At 38.9% G+C, this 23752-nt stretch overlaps 1 protein-coding gene across 1 annotated transcript; it reads right to left on the reverse strand.

Moving 5' to 3' along the window:
- Positions 1-12121: 12121 nt before the first annotated feature.
- Positions 12122-14212, reverse strand: LOC112184280 (sulfiredoxin, chloroplastic/mitochondrial). The gene is made up of 7 exons (XM_040513401.1): positions 14134-14212; positions 13958-14032; positions 13249-13305; positions 12996-13164; positions 12515-12549; positions 12224-12317; positions 12122-12137 (listed from the first exon to the last, which is right to left on the reverse strand). The coding sequence occupies exons 1-7, from the start codon at positions 14210-14212 to the stop codon at positions 12122-12124; spliced, it is 525 nt and encodes a 174-aa protein (XP_040369335.1).
- Between the last annotated feature and the right edge of the window lie 9540 nt (positions 14213-23752).

The raw sequence follows: 23752 nt of genomic DNA on the forward strand, positions 1-23752 counted from the left end.
TACTGCTCCATTGCTACCTCTGCACTCATGTTGCCAAGCTGATGCCAAGCATTCCTGGGACAAGGTAACCAGTTTCCTTTATCAACTTCACGAAGAAGCAAATGTCAATCATTAATATTTTCTATTAAACTTTATTGTGGAGGTGAAAGCCTTGGTGTGATACCATTCAACTATGTTATTATATGCTTACCGGACAAAATGTATATGTACCTTAAGTTTCTACGCATATGAGCATTAAAAAATGTCAGTAAGTTACACAAAATAAGTTCTCCATTTACTCTGCTTAATAAGGTGCAACAACTAGAACGTGGAAGGTGAAATTAAACCAACAAGAACTAGAATAGGGATATATGCATAAGATACAGAAACAGAACAACTAGTGTCTTCCTATTCCTCCCCCTTCTCATACTTCTTCATGTGCCAAAGAACGAAACAGAACTAGAATGGGGATATATGCATATGATACAGAAACAGAACAACTGGTGTCTTCCTATTCCTCCCCCTTCTCATACTTCTTTATGTGCCAACGAATGAATAATAGATATTACAAAGTACTAACCCCTGACACAATCAATAATTTCAAATTAACTCATGTAATTCAAACCATTATATCCTACTTTAACATATCAGTAGGAAAATCACCAATTAAAAGTCTCAAATCAAATAAACCGATGCATCAAAGTATTGCTATCAGTGGACTTGCAGAGCTTCATTTAGAGAAATCAATGAGCAAAAGCACATAAACAATTTAGATAGCACGATGGATAATCACAGCACTAACAAAGGCACAAGAGAATTGAAAAGCTACCAACAACCTTGTTAGAAACATATCTCTGCATTTTATCCATAAACATGACAAACTTTTATTCAAAGCTGAGAGCTTAACGATGCAAATTTTTCACATACAGTGTGAAGCTCAGCAAAAGACTTATTCAAGGATAAGCCAATAAGATATAAATAATCCTAAGTAGCAATGAAAAATAGACAGTGAAGATATCAAGCAATTAACTAAAGATTGATTTCTACTTGAAGACATCAAATAATTTCAGAGACACCGAGGCCGAAGTCGAAGCCCAAGGAATCAGTCTTTCAAGATCAAATTCAAGAACAGAAGAAGACCCAAGAACCGGTGTTTGAAGTAAAACTAGATTTGGTTCAAGAACAGAAGAGGGTTGTCGACTTCCAAGAACTACTACCGGTCTTTGAGGTGGAGAAGTGAGAGAAGAGAATACCCATTTGCGGCTGAGGCGGCAGAGAGATCGGAGCCGGCGTCGGAGGTTTGCAGCCTGCAGAGCAAGAGCGTGTCAAAGACTAATATAGTAATCCTAATACAGAAACGATTTGATCGAGCTTTAAATCATGACGAGGGAAGGAAGAATACAGGTTCCAATGAGAGAGAGGATGAGACCAGAAGGATCACCACCTAACTACCCATGAGATCAAGAAGATTTCGATCAAAAACCCTAAGCCCCAATTTCACATAGTTACTCGACTCTGAGCGCGTGTAGCGCGTTCCATTCGGTCGTTTCCTCTTTTCTTTTGTTTGAACAGATTTCTATCCTTGCTACCTTCAATAAAAATCAAAAGATCTCTTTTTTCTTTGTAATTGTACTTGTTTATCATTTTTCATGTACGTAGTTCTCCTAGTATCTATATAAGGGATATTTACGTAAAAAACTATGCTTTGGTTAACAAACTCTATTATTTTAATGGATAAAATAATTAAAATAAAAGAATCATAAACTCTTTTCATATAGTTGCGGATTTTCAAAAAAGTTCTCTTAAGTTCTTAGTAACAGTCAGCAATGCAAGTCTTCTAATCGCGCCTCTAACCTTACTACGACATCAATAAATAAAAATTAGCAGTACCAAAACTAAAAAAAGATTGAAATTCTGCAACATTGAAAACCCTAATGCGATATTTAGAGTACTAAATGAGAAGAAGAGAAACTAAGAGATGCGAGATAGGTGAGAGGGGTTGCATGATAGAGACACTGTTGTTGGGAGGTATTGGTGTTCGGATGTTCGTATGGGCAAGTCGCAGAGCAGTGATCGTCAAATAGTTCGAAGAACTGAGACTAGGGGAGAAGAAAAATAAATGGAGAGGCTATTTATATGTGAGATCGAAAATACATCATTTCAATCTCAATCAATCACTATACACTGTTTATTTTTGCCAAACCCGTCCAGATAAAAAGTTAAAAAAAGAAAAATACCGCCAACAAAATTAGAGAACTGTTGTAGAGAAACTGAATTTGAGAGGAATTTTCTGTGTATTCTCATTGATAATAGGGGCCTCTTTATATAGAGGATTACAATGCATAGAATCTCAATCATACAAGGAAAGTAATTCTACATTGATTAGGATTCTAGATCCTTCTAATTAAATCCTATTACCACTAGGTCAAGTAACCTAGAGTTTGGGCTAAACACAAATTAGGTTTTCCTTGAACACTCCCCCTTGTGTTGCCCAAACGCGGTGCTTCTCTCGTTGCCTCATTAAAAACCTTGCCGAGTAACAAAAACCCAGTGGGACAAAAATAACCTCGGTCGAAGGGGAAAAAGAGCAGAACACACCCTTCACGATTCGAGACGAACATGTAGACATCTCCCCCTGATGTCTGCACCTCCCCCTGATGACAACGATCATGGGAGTTCAGATAATTTCCGCAAGTCAATTCTTGCCACATGTTTCTCGAACGAGGAATTAGGCAATGACTTAGTAAACAAGTCTACCTCATTGTCCTCAGATCGAACCTAGTTCACTTTGATCTCGAGGAGTGTCTGTTGTTGCTGATTATGCTTGGTGTTATCGCTTTTGATGTAGCCTTGCCTTATTCGTTCAAAACAAGTAGCATTATCTTAAATGCTCGTAGGTTCATCTATGGTAGACCTCAAACCACAATTGTTCGAACATGCGTAATTATGAATCCAATCCATACTCATTCACGAACCACTTCATGAAGAGCAATGATCTCTGCATTGTTCGAAGATATAGCGACTAAGGTCTATTATGTAGACCTCCAAGATGTCACGGTCTTTTCCCATGGTGAACACTTAACCGGATTGGGAATGACCATTGTGTGGGTCAGACAAATACCCAACATCAGCAAAACCTTCCAAAACACATGTCGTTTTGGGATGGGGGTAGAGAACGCAGGCCAGCGTTGGCGGCGTTTCTGGTGTGTGATGGGTCCGAATCGATCATCTCTCTATAGGGATAGAATAAGCCCATATCATTCATACATCTCAAGTATCGAAAGATATCTTTTACACCAATCCAATGGCGTCGCATTGGGGCAGAGCTATATCTTGCTAACAAGTTCACAACATATGAGATGTCCGGTCTTGTGCATTTAGATTAGTACAATAATGCGCCTATTGTACTAAGTAAGGCACTTCTGCCTCTAGCACATCTTCGTCATCATCCTTTTGACGAAGAGGATCATTTTCAGGATCAAGACTACGGACGATCATGGGGTGCTTGAAAGCTTGACCTTGTCAAAAATGCCTAAGCATCTATCGACACGATGCTCAATTTCCAAACCGAGACATAATCGTGTTATCCCAAAATCCTTCATCTCAAACTCGGATTTCAAGTGTTCAGCGGTTTCCCTTAACTCTTTGAGGGCTTCTAATGAAGATCATGTCCAACATGAACAGCGATAGAATCCGAAACTTGTCATAGAAACGCGTGGACATATCCCTTCCCAATCAAGTAGTCACTTTAGTGAGCGTTTCAACCTCTTTGTAAAAGCGCTCCATGGTCTAGAGCTACTTGACTTGGGTAAATGAAGTTCGCCATGAACCTTCATGTATATTCCGTATCTAGATCCCTATAGAGATACGTAGTGACCATATTTGTAAGCTGCATGTTCAGTTATTCGGAAACTACCAAACTGACAGGGTAGTGGAGTGCAATGACATCCATTACGAGAGAATATGTCTCATCGTAGTCGATTCCAGGGCGTTTTGTGAGAAGCCTTGCGCCATAAGGCGAGATTACCATCTCTTTTTCTCACTACGCTTTCTAACGAAGATCCATTAGTCAACAGGTTTTATATTAGGAGGTGTTGGTATATCTAGCTCGAAAACCTTCCTCTTCGTTAGAGAATCCATCTTAACCTGGATCGCATCTTTCCATTTAGGCAAAAAAAAACTCTCTACGTTGGCATTCATTCATCAATGGAGCGTGGTTTGATATCATCTAACTCAAAAACTCATGCGCAACTAAATACGCAACTACATCATCAATTATGATGGAGTTTCTATCCCACGTCTCATGTACACTAGTGTAATTTTCATAGAGCTCTATATTCTCATGAATAGGTTCTGGCGTTGAGGTGTCCCCCAACGATAACCATAACCCGGAAGATATTCATGAGACGGATTTTTGAGTGTCGATGATCAAGGATTGGTTTGTGCCAATGTATCCTTCGAACCCACGGGCCTCCCACGCATCCTAGCTGGGGCCATGGCCTGTAACGCCAGAGTGCCACTCTCATTGGCGTTGGCGCCATGCCTACCTCCGTGTAGGGTGGCGCTTACGTCCTCTCGTGGGGACGTCCTTCCTTGCAGGCATGTTTGCAGTATATTTGTGTGATCTCGTCACTTTAACAGGGATCAAGATGAGACATAGTGGGGACAGACTACGACAATTCCTGTCGTTCCTGTTGAACATTCGTGTTCTTATCTCCCCCTAACGACAGGAAGACTGTCTCATCAAAGTGACATCCGCAAATCTAGCGGTAAGGAGATCGCCTAGCAAGGGCATTTAAGTGGTGAACGATTGTTGGAAGCTCAAATCCAACGTAGTTGCCCATTCGTCTGTAAGGACCCATCATAGAGCGCTGTGGCGGCGCAATTGGCACATAAATGGCTCACTCAAATGTGCGTAAGTACAAAAGACGTGTACCCAGTCACTAGCTGTAACGCAGAGGTACATTGAGTGGCGGTAGGTCGTAGACGAATTAGCATAGCTGTATGCGATATTGCATCACCCCAAGCGGATGTAAGAAAATTGGTGCGCATTACCAATGTTCGAACTACCATCATAGTCGTTTCCGCGAGACCAATTGGGTGTGTACAAGGAAATGTGATGTCCAACATCAAACCCATTGCAATATCCATCGAAAGTCTTCGATGTAAACTCACTAGCATAGTCAAATCCAATTGACTGAATAGGATGATTTGGGGAGTGAGCCCATTGTCATATGGTATGTGCTAGGAGTCTAGCATAAGTAGCATTTATAGGTGGACAATGGCACAACACGTGACCAGCGTGTTTGCTTGTCAACCAACATCATGAAATATTTAAGCGTCCGCAAGTTGGTTGAATCAATCCACAAAATCCCTACGGATTCTTTGTAAGAACAGAATGAGTATTGTCATATCCTTTGCATAGGACGGTCTCAGTTCTAATTTCCCTAAGGAACTGGCTTAGTAAAACGAGCGAGAGGCTTTAGAAGTAACCAATGAGAATTTTGGTTAGGCCTGAGCGTCTGAAACACTATTTTGAAGCAAGTTGGTGATTGCAGCATCACCTAGGGCGCCATCACCATGATGGGCGCCATCCATGGAGTCATGGATAGGGACTACGCCAGCCCTAGGCTGGTGGTGGACGGAGGCGGTGCCCTAGGCAGCAACGTCAGTCACACTTAGTCTAAGAATCAACTTTTGATTCATGCTTCGTTTCTCTCGAGAGAAAAGATGTCCGTGTGAAGTCTTTTTGTAGATGGATCATCATATCATGACTAGGATGACCTATCCTGTCGTGACAAAGCCAATACGTGTCTAAACCCAAGAGATCTTCTCTCAAAACTTTATTGGATTTAATAGCTCAAATAGTGACATAAAGTCCACTAGAGAGACACATAAACGTCTCTAAGATGCGATTTTGTTCGCAATCATTAGAGGTAATGCAAAGGAACTCATTTCCGTTCTCTACATGCATTTTCGCATGGAATTCATTGGCTATTCATAGGGTACTTTGTGCCCTAAGAGCGTAGAGAGTTTCTGTGACAACTGTAATCAGGGTGCCATTTGGCAAGTGGAACTTGGGCTATTCCATGTCCTTGAATTAATATTGATGGTCTAGCCATCGTAGTCACAAAGTCATATGCTCATAATCAAAATTGAGTCATAATGAAAAGAACTCGAAATTTTATTCATAAGCCAACGGAATACATCATTGTTTCAATGATTAAAGAAAATCTAATCCAATAAAAGTAATATGGCAATCGCATACATCTCTTGGAAAATAAAAAGACTTAATCAAAATCGCCAATTTCTGGGTCTTGTTCCTTGTAGTCTTCCACCCTTAGATCTAGATCACCATCTTGATCATCTTGTGCCATGTAATTTGCTTCCCTTTCTTCACGATACGTCTTGTATGCGTTTGCAACATTCTGGGGTGCGGTACATGTTTTGGCCCAATGTTCAGTTGATCCACATCGAAAACAAACATAATTATGGTCAGGCTCCCTTGATCGAGGCGCCATTGGGGCGCGATTTGGACGACCTATCCTCTTGGTGGCGTTACCAACATGGTCGGAGGCTCTGCCTCTCTCTCTCTTCACACGTTGATCTCCACGGTTCCGTGCACACCTCTCTTGGCGATTTCCTTCCTCTTTAGGGCGAACATATGGACCAGAATGTCCATAATTGTCCTTATCCTTAGGGTTTCGCTCCTTGCGTCCTCCATTGGGGGCGCGACTATAGTTAGACTCCGGAATAGGCTTAGTTCCCACGGGTCTAGCATTATAGTTCTTCACAAGGATATTATCGTGCTTTTCAGCTACGTTCATGGCTCCAATGAGCTCATGCAACCTTGTGATACGTCCTGCATTTACATCAATCCGATAATTCTTTGAAATCATCAGTGCAGAGACGGGGAAGGTAGAGAGAGTCTTCTCGATCAACATCGTATCAGTTATGGCTTGGCCACAATACTCCATCAGAGACTTGATACGAAGAGCTTCCGAGTTATAATCAAGCACAGACTTGAAATCACAAAAGCGGAGGCTATGCCATCGCACTTCTAAATCAGGAAGCAGGGAGTCATGAATGTTGCCAAATCGCTGCTCAAGTTCTACCCATAGCTTTCTCGGGTCTTCTTCATTGAGGTATTCATTTTGGAGCGCGTCATTCATGTACCTTGTCATGAGAATTATGGCTTTAGCTTGTTTTGCTTCAAAAGCAGTAGCTTGCTCAATGGAGAGCACGCTCTGACTAGGCTCTTGGATGGTTTCCAGAATTCCATCAGCCTTAAGATGTTGGCGCACATCTCGGACCCACCTATGGTATCCAGCGCCAGTTGTCTCGAGTGGAACAAAGTTCAACTTGTTCAGGTAACTCATCCTGAAAAACAACACAAGATTCGGGTTAGTTTCGAAGCGAAAAGGCTACCACGAAAAACTATTAAATTTTTAGCGTAGTCGTTTCCAAGAAATTAGGAATTTTCTGAGCGTAGTCGCTTCCAAGAAAATCCGATTCCAAGAGGGGTTTTGGATTAGATCGAAATAACGATGTATGTGGTCGATCGTTTTCTTCTCAACAAACTCTAAGTTTGGAGGACTCTACAAGCTCCAAGCTTGGAGTGAGCGCGAACCCCCACAGTTCGGCTTTCGGTTTCCCCTATGTAGAGAAAGGGGGTAGAAGAAAAATAAAAAAAAAAACTTCAAAAACAGGAACTTTTAGAAAAGTTTACCTTAAAAGATGGCAAGAAAAATGTCGCCGGAAAAGTACTGTAGCTGATAGGAAGTTACTGTAGCTAACCGGAAAAAGTCACCGGAAAGTGCCCGGAAAAGTCACTGGAAAGTGGCCGGAAAAGTTGCCGGAAAAGTGTTGACCGGCCGTTGATAGTATGGTTGACAGGCCGTTGACGTGGCAATCGGAGCTGACGTGGCAGATCGATTGCTGACGTGGCAGGGCTGACTGGGCTCCTGCTGGAAGCTGACGTGGCAGGTAACTTGGCGGCTTGGCTTGCACGTGGGCTTCGCTGGGCCTGCAGGCGGGCTTGGGCTGCACAGGTTCTTTTTTTTTTTTTTTTTCTTTCTGCCGGTTCAGGTCTGGTGGACTCAAGAGGCCGGTTCAGTAGAATTTAGGCCGGTTCCGGTGATGAATTTTCGTCTCCGGTGATCTGGGGTCCGGCTACAGCTGCTGGTGAAGTTTGGTAGCAGTTGGCTGGGTGGAAAGCATCGAACCGGGCAGAGGGACTTTCGATACTTCCGGTGGCCGGTTCGGTGGTTTTCCGGCCGGTTCTGGGGGTGGGGCCGCCGATTCTGGACTCCTGGAGTTGAGATCTTGAAGGTGGGCGGCAGAGGTTTCAGGGATTTAAAGGCTACGAATATATGGTTTCAGGGTTAGGGCTCGTGCTGATAACGTGTTATAGAGAAACTGAATTTGAGAGGAATTTGCTGTGTATTCTCATTGATAATAGGGGCCTCTTTATATAGAGGATTACAATGCATAGAATCTCAATCATACAAGGAAAGTAATTCTACATTGATTAGGATTCTAGATCCTTCTAATTAAATCCTATTACCACTAGGTCAAGTAACCTAGAGTTTGGGCTAAACACAAATTAGGTTTTCCTTGAACAAGAAGAAATTTTTCGCCCCTAATTCTTTTTGTCCAAAATTTGAAATTTGGCGCAACTAACTAGTTAAATTTTACCAATTATTTGCAAAGTCTAAAACGTTTAGGAGACTAAATTAAATTTCGTCCCTAATTAAATTTTGGGACAGATTGTTTTTGTCTCTAATTGAAACTTATTTGTCTCTAAATAGTGTCGAATGAAGAGTTTTGAAAACAAAAATTTTTAGGGACGAAATAATTTTTTTTGTCTCTAATCATGTGTTTGGGGGATGAAAAATTGGTTCGTCTCGAAAAAATTTGTCTCCAAATGGGTTTTCTCTAGTAGTGGAAAGAGATAAAAACGAAGGAAGAAAAAAAATAACAGAAAAAAAAATTTTATTTAAAAAAAAAAGAACTGAGGCCATAATGGACATTTTTGTGTCAAAAATTGTCGTCATGTACTGATAGTGTGTCGAGTTTCAGATTTCGTGTACCGAAATGTTTGGTTTGGAACTTTATGTATAAGAATTGTTAGTGGCCTTTACTTGGTGTACTGTTTGCGAAATTTTCCCTAAGATAATATAAGGAAAACATGACTATTTTTTTCCTCTTTTAATACATAGATGTCTGTTTTGATCATTTAACCTACCTACAAAATCTAATTTGAAATATAAAATAATAGGGATGTGTATTAAGTGATTAGAGTTGTGTATTTAAAATTTCTCAGCAAGTTAAGCTATAAAATTTGTAAATTTGGCTGAATATGACGGAACCAAATTTGCTCACCACCTTTGATTAGGTGGTGATACCACCACTCTATAAACATTTGCCACGTGTCTCACAATTTAACTATAGTTAAGTTTTTAAAATTTGTATTAATAAATTAATAATATTAATTATTAATGAAGAGAGAGAAATAAAAACGAAACTATACTCTCTCTCTTCCCCTTTAAACCCAGCAAACCCATCTCTCTCTCTCTCTCTCTTCCCCTTCATACTCCGCAAACCCAGTAACATGCAATTGCAAAAATAGCACCACAACTTTGAATTAACGATAGTGAATTAATAGCAAAAATCACACACAGACACCCAAGAGAGGTGGAATCTACGCTTATTAAGTCTTCACTACTACAAAAACGTCATCAGACGACGGTGATTTTCTATTGTGTGATGACCAAACTAACCGTGGTCTAAACGAGTGTTGTGTGATTGAAAAATCAGACAACGGTGATTTCACCGTTGTGTGAATTCTACGCAAGCATGTGTCTGGCATGGCATGCGCGGGGATGTGTCGGTACATTCAGACAACAGAAGAAAGAATTCACTGTTGTGTGAGATTCATAACACACAACAGATATAACTCATTCTTTGTTATCTGAGATTCATAACACACAACAGATATTACTCATTCTTTGTTATCTGAGATTAATAACACACAACTGAAGTGAAATTATATCCCTTGTCTGTTGATTACTCAGACAACGGAGATGATTTCATTTCTGTCGTGTGTTATGAATCTCACACAACAGAACTTTGTTTTCTTTTGTTGTTGGTTGTTAGTTCACACAACTACTCTATTTGGTTTCTGTTGTGTGTTATGAATCTCACACAACAGAACTTTGTTTCTTTTGTTGTTGGTTGTTAGTTCACACAACTACTCTATTTGGTTAGCTGTGGTGTGAATATTGTAATCAAATTGGGTAACAAACCAGTGACTGTTGTAGGAAAAGCCTCAATTTTGAACTCTTTTACAGTCAGACAACACATTGATTTACATTGTGTTGTAAGACTAAATATTGGACAGTAATTACCACATAAAAGTACTCAAATCCATATCATTCCATTACCATTTTTCAAACATCCATACATTCAAGTGACTAGGTATTGTACCAAACAAGAAAGCATTCCAAGCTAGCTACACATGAATCAAAAGCTGATATAATATCTTTTCGCTTCAACAAAACCTTCTTGTGCCATTTTATCAAGCATCCTGTGCACTATATATACTCTTATTTTCATCACCTCCAAGCTTATTGTGAAGCTTCACAAGTTAGCACATATTGCAGCAGAAGAGCATGATACAGTACCAAAGGGGTTGGTTTTCCAGAGGAATGAAGAACAAGAGCATGTAACCCAAGTTCAAGTGCCTTTTCCCCACTCACTAGCACCAATGAAGCTGCACCATCACTGCTCAAGAGAAAAACACAACCCATTATGCACTGTTAAAAATGAGAGACCATTATGATTTATGAGAAGTACCTAAACACAGACACATATATAGATAATCTTATGATAAAAGCATTACCAGCAGTAACTGTAGCCCCATAATATAAAGTTTCGGATAGATGTAGATGGGGTGTGGGTAATTATTTTCTCTGTAAAAAAGGTAATGTACTTCATACTCAATGAACTTGACAGGCACAACCAAAATTTTCAGGTTCGACAGTTTTATGTAGAGAAGTCATGATTTAGACATTCTTTTCCTAATGGACATATTGCTATCAGCCTAAGCTATTACCACTTCTTTATGTTGCTGATTACATATACACAAACTCAGTCTGAAACAACAAAGATCCCAAAACCAACCCACCCAGCTGGAAAGGAAAGCCATATTCACCATAAAATTGATCTAGACGAATGTTACTATATGAAGACTGATCGATTAGTAACAAAAACAAACTAATATATAGCATTCTATAGAAGTAAACAATGCAGAACTTGTATTTGTCATAATTCACAAGCCTAATATATAGCATTCTATAGTCAATTACCTCTTATAACAAGATTGATAAAAAGAAATCAAATGAATAGAGTAGCAGAGTGCTTATCCTAATCGATCTATATGAGGATAGCATAGTTTTAAGTTCCGCTGCATTCATTTAGTTTAATATGCCTAATGAGGTAGTAAATCAGTTTTGCTCTCATGTGCAAGTGACCAAAATATTATGGGGAAGATGGTATATACACCATCATATGCAGGATTCCAAATCACAAAAGAGCATAGGTTGTTGACAAATAAAAACTAAAATAATATAAAACAAGCATAGGGAGACAGATTGTAATATTAAAGCAATATTATTGCAGTGCTATCATTCTTCAGACATAATTTGATTATGTATTCTCTAGTAGATATAACATGTTTGTGCAATCCAAAATATAATGTATAGATAAAAAGTAGTATATGCACTGGTGCAAATTGAAGACAGTTCTCGAGAAAAGAAGAGAAAGAATTAAATACCAGTGATACACCACCAGAACCGAGTTTAGACATGGTATTTACATTAACTTCGGCTATTAGCAGACCTGTTACAACCTGCAGTAGTTACAGACAAGAAAGGAAAAGATAAGAAAACAAGTGAATAACAGAATAACAGCAGATTCCACATATTCCACACAGTGACATAGATCCTTCTTGATGTAAAATTATGACAACTATGTACAGGCTTGTAGGGGCATGTGATAATAAATGCCCCACAATTACTTGCAATGCAATTAAAGAGGTAAGTAGCTGATTAACTTGTTCAAGCTGCAAATTAACTCATACTCAGTGGAGGTGATGCCTGCAAGACCAATAAAAAAGTTACAAAGTCTTCCAGGATAAACCAGGTAAAGCTAAACAAGAATCATTAAGACTAGGCAAAAGTACCGGAGAGTTTCTTTTGTCCCATGTCGAATTTTGCAACGTATTGTTGGGAGCCCAAGACACTGGTGAGCTTCATAGCGATGACATCCAGAGAAACCTACCAAAACATGATAGAATGCTCAGCCACTATCCTAAATACTTACTTGCAGGCAGCTACGATATTCTCATACTGACAAATTCGGTCTTAAATAAAGTTTCTTTTCTGTAATCTTTGTGTCTCACTTCAAAATTTAAAAATAGAGCACTCCAATGGTTTGTAAGGGAGAAATATAAAGAATAATGATAAGCACATACCATAATAAACTCCATCGACCTCAAGCACATCAATATGCATTGATTAGATAATTAGTCATACAAAAAGTGATTTTGGAATATGCATGCATTTAGCTCAAACTATCTGCTCGGAAAGCAAAACCTTGATCTTAACTATTAACAGATCCTGGCATGCTATTAAAGTTAAAAGCTCCACTAGCGAGAGATCCTATCTTTTGTTTTTGGTCTGGCATCCTAGCATGCACACCAGATTTTACTAGCATGGACCAAATTCTTTCAGTTTCAGACAATAACGTTCACCCTCTATGGAACTATGATTCAAAACCAGCTTGAGAGGAGTAATAACCCAACTTATTCATGAAAAATCAAGTAACGCATTGATTATTTGAAATCAACAAAACCCAAAAGTGCTCAATCAGTCCTATATGAGAAGGATGATCAAACTAAAAATACATAACCCAATAAAGCAAACTACTAATTGAGTTTGTTACCAATACTTACAGGTACTTGGAGGCCAATTTCACTTATGCTATCCATCAGTTCTTGAACCTTGACTGGATCATTAGTTCTGGTTCTCATCAAAGGCCTCCTTATCTTATCAACAGGAAGCTCCAATATCACAGGACCGCCACCCCCACCACTACTACCACTAGAACTCAAAGGAGGAGACCCTGAAACACAAAATTCTAATCAAAGATCACATCTTTATCACAAAAAAACTAACAAATAAAGCTGACCCATCAAATTTGTTTCACCATTAGATGAAGCAGAAGCTGAAATGGTGAAGCTCCTCAGGAAGTTTCCCCCATCAACTTCATTATACTTGTCAGCATCGAATCATATGCAGTCTCAATGATCCATGCTAAATGTCATTAATTCACATCAAATACAAAGTCACTGAATCTTGAAACCCAACCACAACAACAAAACACCAATAGTATAAGTTTGTACTATTTTATACTAAAAACATAATAGCATGACCGGCAAGAAAACATCAACAAAGTTCAAAATTTCTAAATTGCCTAAGCCATGATCCAATCCCTGATGCTTAGATATACAGGCCCCTTATCACTACTTATACAAAATTACCAGGATGAAAACGTAGGTTAGAAAGATCTTTTGATCACAAATTATCACATTCATTATACAATCAGATTCAGATTCTGATGTTAGATTAAAAGATTTGCACTATTCAGGCCTTCCATTCTCCCAATTATATCACTAAACCAAAACAAGCCCAACGCTAACGGCTGTAAGAGAGAAAAAGAGTGTACCATGGTTACGGTAGCGTTGAAGAAAGAAGACTAAGACGATGATCGAAGACTAGACGAAGCAGAAACGCAGACTCAGGTTTGATATATATATATATAGAGGGAGCTGGGTTTGGGATTATTAGTCGGTTTATTTTGGGGTTAGTTACAAGATGGAATCGAAATCGAAATCGAAATTAACCCAAAACAATACCTGACATGAGAGCTTCCTCGAGAGTCCGAGCCTCGAACTGCTTGGGGAAGACGTACTTGGCCAAATCGAGTAAAACTGCAACAAGAAGAAGAAAACACCAAATGTTAAAAAAAAATTGGAACCAATTAAACCTGAAAATCAAGGAGAATTTTAGATTGTGTGAAAGGGATTTGAACATTTATGTTCCTGGGAGACGAAGGAGGCTTGGGTGGCAAGAGCGGCGACGAGGGGGCTTCGGGATTTGAGAGCAAACATGGTCCTCCTTCGCTGCAGTGGAGAAGATACGGCAGCGCGATTGGCGGCCGTATCCTTCATCCCTCACCTTCATACTCCGTCCCCTTAAATCCACGTGCTTCCGATTCGACGAATCGTCGGAGAAGAACATTCTCGTGAAATTCGAATCTCCGGAGCTAGGTTAACGTCCACGTAACTCGTTCGAGGCTTCGGCGAGTGCTTGATCGGCCGAACAAAGAAGCTAGACCTAGAATCGGATAAACTGAAGATTCTTCTGCATCTCTTCAATTGCAGAAGAGGATTTGGATTTGGAGGCGAGGAGGAGAGAGAAAGTGGATCTAGGGCACTCTATCTCTTCCATTGCTGAAGAGGATTTGGATTTTAGGAGATGAAATATAGAAGCAAGGAGATTGAGAGACTGAGAGAGAGGGGTTTCATGGGGGGGGGTGGGTTTCAGGATTGGAAGAGTCGTGGGGAGGGGGGTGGAGAGACAGGGGTTTCACAACTGAGAGAGCTCGAGAGAATTTGTTTCATTTTTCTTTCGACACGATGTGGCTTGGGCTGGGTGGGAGGCACAATTAAACTTCCAACAAATTCTAAAGTTGCTCACACAACATAAACCTAACAAACTGTTGTAAGAGTATCAATGTGATGCTTCGGAAATTCGTATTTATTTTCCGAGGATTTTCCGGAATCTAAATTGTGATTATTGGACGGTTTCGTGGCTCGTGGACTGAGCAGAAGTGTTTCGGATGAATTTTCATTTGTAAAGTGTGGATTTAGGGGGGGTTCAAGGTTGACTTTTGTTACGTTGGGATTCTCCGAAAACTTCCTTCACGAAAGTTGTAGAGCACGTCGATACGAGTTCGTGGACATGTGGAACACGAGAATCGGAGTTCATATGTGAAAGTTATGAGCATTTGAAGTTTTGGGAAAGTTCTATAAATAGGAGTTTTCATTTTCGAAAAGTTCTATAAATAGGAGTTTCCATTTTCGGAAACTTACTATTTACATTTCACATTTACTATTTCCGGAAAAATCAGAAACACTCCGTTCTCTTTCCTCGCCCGCGACTAATCCGACCCGAACCCGGCCGACCTGACCCGGCTTTTCCGGCGAACTACGGCAGTCTCCGGCGATGAAACTTTCCAGATAGGATCGTCTCCTCTGTCTGGTCATCCCTGTGGTGTCCTCTAGCACTGATTCTCGGGGGTGGCGGCGGTAGAAGGTGGCGCAGTTGAGTGTTTTCAGACCCGATCGGTTCGCCGATCTCCGACGTCGGCGGGGCTTCAAGTTGAGTTTGGGGAGCTCAGAACAGCCTCCTTGATCGATCCTTGGTGGTTGTTTGGATCGATTCACGTAAAACTTAGTTCAACTCATATTGGATTACTGTTCACAGCTTGTGAGATAGTTTTCGATCCTTTATGCTTGTTTTCTGACTTCGAGCTAGTTATGAGAATTCACAAGCATGCTTAGATGAAGCTTTTTGATGTTGGGAGCTTTGGGAAATATTGAGTTTTGGACGGCGGCGGTGCGCCACCGCTTGTGGTGGCGTTCCGGTCACTTAAGGAACTATTTTTGGTATTATATATGTTCTACTCGTTGATACGAGCGTTTCGATATATAATATGCAAATTTTGGAGTTCGTATGGAATTGTTATGATTTTTGCAGTTTCATACCGATCGATTTATTCGATCCGTGAGGATTCGAGCGTCCGATCGACTTGTGGTTTGGTCATATCGATCGTGGCCGTATTCCGGAGACTTTGGGAGGTCTCGGATGTGGTTTCGCCTCATTTGGAGTCACCTTGGGAATTTTGGTTCGATTTAGGGTTTCGAACGTTATTCCTTGTGATTCGTTGACTCAATGAGAGCTGTAATTCCTTAGGTACGTGACGAGGTATTCTTTGGACAGCTATTTTGGGTGGTTTGGCTGCTTTGTTCTGTATTGAAGACGCAGCGGGAGTTTCGAGGTGAGTAATCTCACAAGGTTCATTAATGAACAGAATACCTTTATTTTGAGAATTATTTAGTAACTGCAAACTATAGTTGGTATTAGTAGGCATTTCTGAGCGGATGACTACGTGTGTATATATATATATATATATACGTGAAATGTATATGTTTTGGTGGTTTGTGGATTGAGGAGAACAATAGGCATGAATGATGCGTTTTATTGTTTTGGATTGTGGCTTTTGGAAAACAAATGATTTGGAATTGTTGATTCTATTTGTTTTGAAAAGCGTTGAGATTTGTGTATGAAAACAATATGCATGAAATGATGCTTTTTATTGTTTTGTCGCTTTTCGGAAAACAATGATTATGAAAATGTTGATTTCGATTGTTTTCAAAAGCGTTGAGATTTGTGTAATGATTTTGAGTCCAGTGCGATTGCTTAATGATTTGCTCCAAGGGATTGTGCGGCCCGAGGAACGAAGGTCTATGACCTTGGGAAGAATATCAGGTAATCACGTCTTTGGCCGGACGAGTGGTTACATTTCAGTTAGAGCTCTAATATGTCTGCCATATAGGTAATTCATGGGGTAACGGGAATTGGTTATTGATAACTCATGACATTGCGTGTTTTTAGGGAACAAGGTGTGAGTTGCTTCCTTATTAATGGTTTTTAAGGGGACAAGGTGCAAGTTGTTTTCCTTATTAACGATTTGATAGAAATCAAGGTGTGAGTTGCTTTCTATGGTACGATTATGGTACAATTGATAGAATTCAAGGTGTGAGTTGTTTTCTATGTTTTACTGATAGAAATCAAGGTGTGAGTTGCTTTCTATGGTACGATTATGGTACAATTGATAGAATTCAAGGAGTGAGTTGTTTTCTATGTTTTATTGATAGAAATCAAGGTGTGAGTTGCTTTCTATGGTACGATTATGGTACAATTGATAGAATTCAAGGTATGAGTTGTTTTCTATGTTTTACTAGTAGAAATCAAGGTGTGAGTTGCTTTCTATGGTGCGATTTTGGTACAATTGATAGAAACCAAGGAGTGAGTTGTTTTCTATGTTTCATTTTAAAAGAAACCAACGTGCAAGTTGCTTTCTTTTATTTCGATTTGAAAGGGAATTAAAGTGTGAGTTTTTCTCCTTTATTTCGTGTTTTTAAGGATCAAAGCGTGATTTGGCTTCTTGATTTAAACGTGTGGGGTTCATCCTGTGATTTTGGTGTGAGTTGTTTTGAGTTACTCATACGGGCTTGCAAAAGCTTACCGGGTTTGTTGTGTGACAACCCGGTGCACTATTCAAACGGTGTAGGGGTTAATCTTGCAGGTCAGGGTAATCGTAACTGAAGCTGAGGTAGCTTGGCTACAGCAGAACGGGTAGGAAGCAATTTTGATTGGCTTTGCCATTGTTATGACTTCCGCTATGTTGTAAACTCTGATGAGCATTTACGTTTTATTTTTGTTGTTGACAATTTAATTTGTAAGCTTATGTAATATATGACTCTGTGGGTGGGTCAATATTGACATATTGGGTTCAAGGCATCAATACGTATGTAGTTTAAAGGGAAAAAGTTTCCAGGTGCTTGGTATTGATAGTTGAACGATCATGCATATGTAATTATGAGATTATATATCGATTTTTATTTGTGTTCAAAATCAGGGGCGTGACAATCAAAATGTTAAAACATGGAAGGAAATCTGCCGCATATAGCAATTTGGCTCAAAATGTTGCCGCTTATATGTTCTCACTTTCACACAACAGAAAAGTTTAACTTCTGTTGTCTAATTTCTACAGCTTGCACTAGGTTTACCTTGTGGAAGACATTCAATCAAGCTTCCTCAAAATTTGGCATCCAGTTTTCAATCACACAATGGAAATATAAAGCACCGTTGTATCAAGTAGCACAAATTTCAGATTTCAAGAGGCAACCAAGGCTCCAAAGTGGAGGGAAATCTGCCTCTAATTTTTTTAAGACTCAGACGACAGACATTACTTAATTCCATTGTGCAATGTAGTTCTGATAAAAAAGTTATCACTTTGTTGGCATCCACACAACAGAATATAACAAGTACCGTTGTGCAATAAAGCTTACTTAAATACACAACGGATAATTTCTATTCCGTTGTGTGATTAACTTTTTGTAGTAGTGCTTCTACTCTGATTAAAATTCTACTAAAAATGAAAGTTTCTTCAAAAAAAGAAAAATATTTGCATGAGTGCTCGATGAGGAATCCTTCTTCCTGCTCTTCTCTCCACTTCTACAGACCAAAACAAAGAGTCTGCATCTTGATTTTGTATTGTCAAGTGGTCTTCTTGTCTTCCCTTCATTAGACCCATATCCGCATGTTAGGAATCAAGACCATTTTGTTTTACAACTTTACAACTAAATTGGTGACTTGCTGCAATGAAGGATCTCAGAATGACTGCTTCCATGGCTGCCTGACGCAGCCATAACTAGGCGTGCAACTAAGAAATATCAAGAGTGGATTGGGTTTAAATTAGATTGAGAAGTGGGTTTGAGCTGATGGTAAATCGTTTCAGGCCAAGATTAGATTAGTAGAGAATGGACAGAATAAATAAGATGTGTGTTTGGATAGAATTCGGAAGCTCAATATTTTGATTTGGATGCCTTTGCTTTCGATTGTGTGTGAGATCCATTTCAATTAGTCAAAACTGATACATCTTCAAACCTAGTTTTGTTTGGACCTAGATTGCGGGGTTTTCAGGGTTCTAATAAATAGTTTTCTAGGGGAAGAGAAAATCATGAATATTTTGCAAAAGAAAACAAAGTCTCAGAGATAATATTGGATCCTCAATATCTCACAGTTGTTCTAGGTTCTGAGAAACAGTTTTGCAAGGTTCTGTGATAATATTTTTAAATTAAGGATAATGCGAAGATTTTTTTATTTGGAGAGAGAGGAAGCCTTGTATTTTATTTATAAAAATGAAGAGAAATTTCAATCAATTTGCTTATGTATTATACTTAATCATGGTTAGCTTCTATATGATGTGGCAATGTTTAAAAGGGTGGTGATATCACCACAAAACTAAATGTGGTGAGCAAATTTGAATCCGAATATGATGGGGTGAACTTTGATCATTAGATCATTTAAAGCATCAAGATTTAATGAACTTCACATTAATTCACAAACCTCTAACTTTAGAGGAGCCAGATCCCACCATATATACAAAGGAGAATTACATAAATGGTCACTCAATTATGACTCATTCGACACTTTGATAACTCAATTTCAAATATATAACTTTAGTCACTTAATTATTACTATGTCAATTACTTTAGCTACATTACTAAATCTTCCGTTAAAGTCTCAGTTAAATAGACGATAATTTTAGCTTAAAAATTGCCCACTTACACCACTAAGAGTTTTTAACCCCACTTACCCAATCTAACATATTTTGACAATTTTGCCCTTATTATTAAATTGAAACTGATCAATCTCTCTCTCTCTCTCTCTCTCTCTCTCTCTCTCTCTCTCTCTCTCTCTCTCTCTCTCTCTCTCTCTCTCTCTCCGTTTGGCCACATCAACGACAACGACGCCGAGATTCGGAGCAACGACTTCAATTTCGAAATCAAACAGCCGCACATCAATGTCTAGTTCGACGACTGCAGAGGAGAGCAAGTCGGGTTGCCGACGGCGGAGGGCTAAGCATACAAACCCTTCATCAAGAGCTTCCACGTCTGCAGATCGAAAATTTCTAGTCGTCCAAAGAACGTGAGGGAGAACAACAGGTTAGGGTTTGAAATTGGGTTCGATTTGTCCGAATCAAGGGAGAGCCAGGGCAGGTCGGCGACGAGCATTTTTCAGATGCTTGCTGCTTTTCTTGCTCGGTCTGGTTCTGATAGGAGCATTTTAATGTGATATTTTAATAGTTATTTCCTCATATTTTACTTAGTTATTTCCTTAAATAAATAAATTTTAATTTTATTTTTATTTTCTAGGTACATTGGAATAAATGAAGAGAAATGACAAAAAATGAGGAGTCCAGATGACAATAGGATACCTGGGTGGACTAGGAGAGCCCAAGAACAAGGTCAAGATGTCCTCTACAAAGGTGATATGGATTGGGAGTCATTTTTGGCAAGAAAAGATGTTTAAAAATCAGATTTTGGGTCATTATTAGACACAAACTGATTTTGGCCGAATTTCAAGAATATATATGGATAATGACATCTCAATTAAATCCTAAATGCATGATTATGGCCAAAGGGAGATTTCAACAGATAAGGAAGGAGAAATTCAAGGGATTGCAACAAGCATAAAGGTTGAAAACAGGTCCAGATACATTCCTTGATTTCCACATTCATTCTTGGCCAAAATTGAGGAGACAAATCAGAAAATATTCATGCAATTAATTCAAAAATAATATCCCTAAGTCAAGGTGTTAAATTGGAGGTTTCTGATGGGCTTTTGGGAAGCGCATAATTTAACCCTAAAATATCGTTAGTAGTATAAGCAAATAGGGATCGTTCTATCCGGGGATTGAGGGTACACCTGTAATTGTGTAACAAATAAAGAAAAGTATTATTTACAAAAATAAAATAAAGAATAAATATATACAAGTGAACAAAAATAAGGGGGGAGGGTTTTAAGAATTAAAATTAAAATAAATAAAATAAAGAAAACGTAAAAACATATATACAAGGGTGGAACGCAAGGAACAAAGATCAAAATCAATTCCATGTAATCAAATTCGATTCAAACCCTATAATTGTTCTTCCAAGTCATGAGAGAGGAGTTGATCATGTGAAACATTCGAAAGCAAATGATTTCCCATATTTTACTTTTCAATGCTAATTAACCTAAGCGAAAGCACCTAGATTAATCCTATCAAACATGCACTCAAGCCCTAGAAAGCTAGTCAATCATGACATGTTCAACGCATTAGACATAGAGAAAGGCTATCAACTCAAGTGTACAACTTAGTTATGGAAAAGTCCACCTAATTGCAATCCTCTTCAATTAAATTCGATTCTTGTCCAGAACCTTTACTACTTTTGATTCAAGTTACACAAAACGAAAAGTCGATTTCATGTTCATAAATCTAGCACCAATTACATGCAAATCCTATAAGTGTCGACCCAAATAAGATAAACATATAAAAGTTTTCTGTAAAGCAAATTCAATCGAACAAACTCACATAAGCGACTTAGAATCACAATTATGGAATTCGAAAACTTTATTTAAACATAGAAATTGGGCTTAAACTTTGCCCTAAACGTTAGGTTAACTAGAAACAAGTTCATACGAAATCAAACAAGAAAAACAAAAGATCATTACAAGGAAAAAGAATGAATTACACCGTGAGGGGAGATGGAGATGGAGAGCTAGATGGTTGGATCTTGAATCTTGGAAGCAAGCCTTCAAGGTGGATGATGGAGGATATGATCTTCACGGCTCCTTCTTCTTCTTCCTCTCCTTGCTTGAAAACGCAGAACTTTGCAACTAGAGAATGGAGAAGGAAAATGGAAAGGAAATGGAGAGACAAAGAAGATGAAATGGATGAAGGAATTGGTTTTTGAAATGGTGACTAAGGAAAATGGAGAGGAAATGGTGAGACAAGGAGATGAAATGGATGAAGGAATGTGTTTTAGAATGAGAGGAGAAGGTGTTTATATAGGGAAGAAAAGAAGAGTGAAATGATGAGTGGAAGAAAAATAATGAAAGTGGAGTATGAAAGTGATTTGTAGAATATGGAAAAGAAAGAGAAATGATGATTACACCCTAAAACATGGAATGTTTTTGGGTGATGATGATGGTGGATTAGTGTGAGAAATAATGGAGAAAACATGATTATTACACCCTAAAACATGGAATGTTTTTGGGTGATGATGATGATGGATTTCCTACTCATTTACTTCAATTTTATCTCCACCGAAAGTTTAGATTCTGCCCAAGACTTCTTCATAACAAATATTCCCCATGAATGTAGATTACTATGGTAAAATTTCAGAATGTATTGCCATGTGGTTGGGCCGGAAATGCTGTTGGACCTCTTACAGGTCCAGTTTTCCAGTTTTGCTTCTGTAGAAAATTGGGCTGATTGTTTGAATGCCTTCCACTCATAGTTTGCTCTGGCACTCTTCATAAGAAATGATCCTTAGGCTTTCTAGAATAAATCTGGAAAGTTTCAACTCATTTGAAGTTCGGATGGTTAGTCTGCCACTCCTCATTTCTTGTCTAGCTCGCTTTCTCATTGGCTCAATTTCTCCAAGACACGCTTTCTCAGGCCAAAATGCTCATTTTAGGGCCAAACAGCTCATTTCATCATCATCTACTCCAATGTACCTAAAAATAGAAATTGAGTTAAAAATCGATTCGTTAAGGAATTAACTAAGCAAAATGTGAGGAATTAACTAATAAAATACCGCATTAAAATGCTCCTATCAAATTCCCCCACACTTAGCTTTTGCTAGTCCCTTAGCAAAACAAAACAAAAAAAATCCAAAACAGAACAAAGACTTGACAAAAAGCAAGTAAATGACTCTATTGCTCCTAACTGTTGTCTCAGAGACTCCAAACTCATGGCTTTCACGTTAAACACTTAATCAAAATCACAAAGATAATTCCATGGTTAATAAACCTGTGACATTCGTATGACTAAGCAAGATATGGAGAACTTAAGTTATACAGTGAATGATAGCATGTTTCGAACAAGTCCAATCCAAACTCACAGGGCATACTCTCGATTTTTCTCTCAGAAATGGCTATGCTTAAAAGCTTCACACTCAAGTATATGCAAGAGAACAAATTGTAAGGCAACAAACAGCTTGCATATTTCATCAATAAACACATTTTGTGAAGAATTTTTAAAGACCTCATGAAATGACTAAGTGCACAAATGGACCTAAACCATAAGCTCGACTGCGTAACTGACTCCACTAACCAAAGACTGCCCATCTCAAGGATCAAGTCAGCACTTAAAACAGGTTGTAATGGGGCTAAGCTAGGGTTTTCGAAATGAAGATTAAGGATACAAAAAAATCCTAAGGACCTAGCAGAGCATATAAGGACCACCTTATGTCATCATTTTTGTAGACCAAATATCATTGTTTTGGGCCAAACCTTCACTCTAACCAACATGGGAATGGACAAAGGCATAATTTTCAACTTTGAGCCTTCTACAAATTTGCAAGTCCAAAACCACACTTCAACATTTTCCCAAGAGTTTTCTTTTCAATTTTTCTTCTCTTTTGCCGCTTTTCTTTCTTTCTTTCTTTTTTTTTTTCAAGGCAAAATTTTTTTTTTTCTTGGATTTTTCCCACCCCATACTTGTCTTTCATCGTCACCCCTACATACTATGTCATGCTCTACTAAGTCCTTAAGACAAGGGTAGAGATATCCTGTACTAAGCTCATGGTAGGGTAGTGAGGGTGATGAAATAAAGGTTTTCAACGTAGGCTCAAAGGGGTTCATTCTAAGGAGTCCCACGACGGGCACAATTGGGGACACATGCTTGTTTGGCTTTGGTGGTTACCCTAATGCCTTCTATCCTATCCAGGATCAGTGCATATTATGGCATACAAGTTTTGACAGTCACGACAGTCGAGTTCTAGTATTCTCTAGTCCATTAAAATCTATGG

This window comes from Rosa chinensis, chromosome 2 (assembly GCF_002994745.2).
Source record: "Rosa chinensis cultivar Old Blush chromosome 2, RchiOBHm-V2, whole genome shotgun sequence".
Lineage (NCBI taxonomy): Eukaryota > Viridiplantae > Streptophyta > Magnoliopsida > Rosales > Rosaceae > Rosa > Rosa chinensis.

What these genes read in the sequence shown, in the direction of transcription:
- LOC112184280 (XM_040513401.1), bottom strand. Translation starts at nt 14,212, where the DNA reads ATGTTTGCTCTCAAATCCCGAAGCCCCCTCGTCGCCGCTCTTGCCACC. An exon ending in CGTCTCCCAGGAACATAAAT is followed by an intron (nt 14,033 to 14,133) that starts GTTCAAATCCCT and finishes TTCTTGTTGCAG; the next exon opens with TTTTACTCGATTTGGCCAAG. An exon ending in GGTCGATGGAGTTTATTATG is followed by an intron (nt 12,318 to 12,514) that starts GTATGTGCTTAT and finishes ATGTTTTGGTAG; the next exon opens with GTTTCTCTGGATGTCATCGC.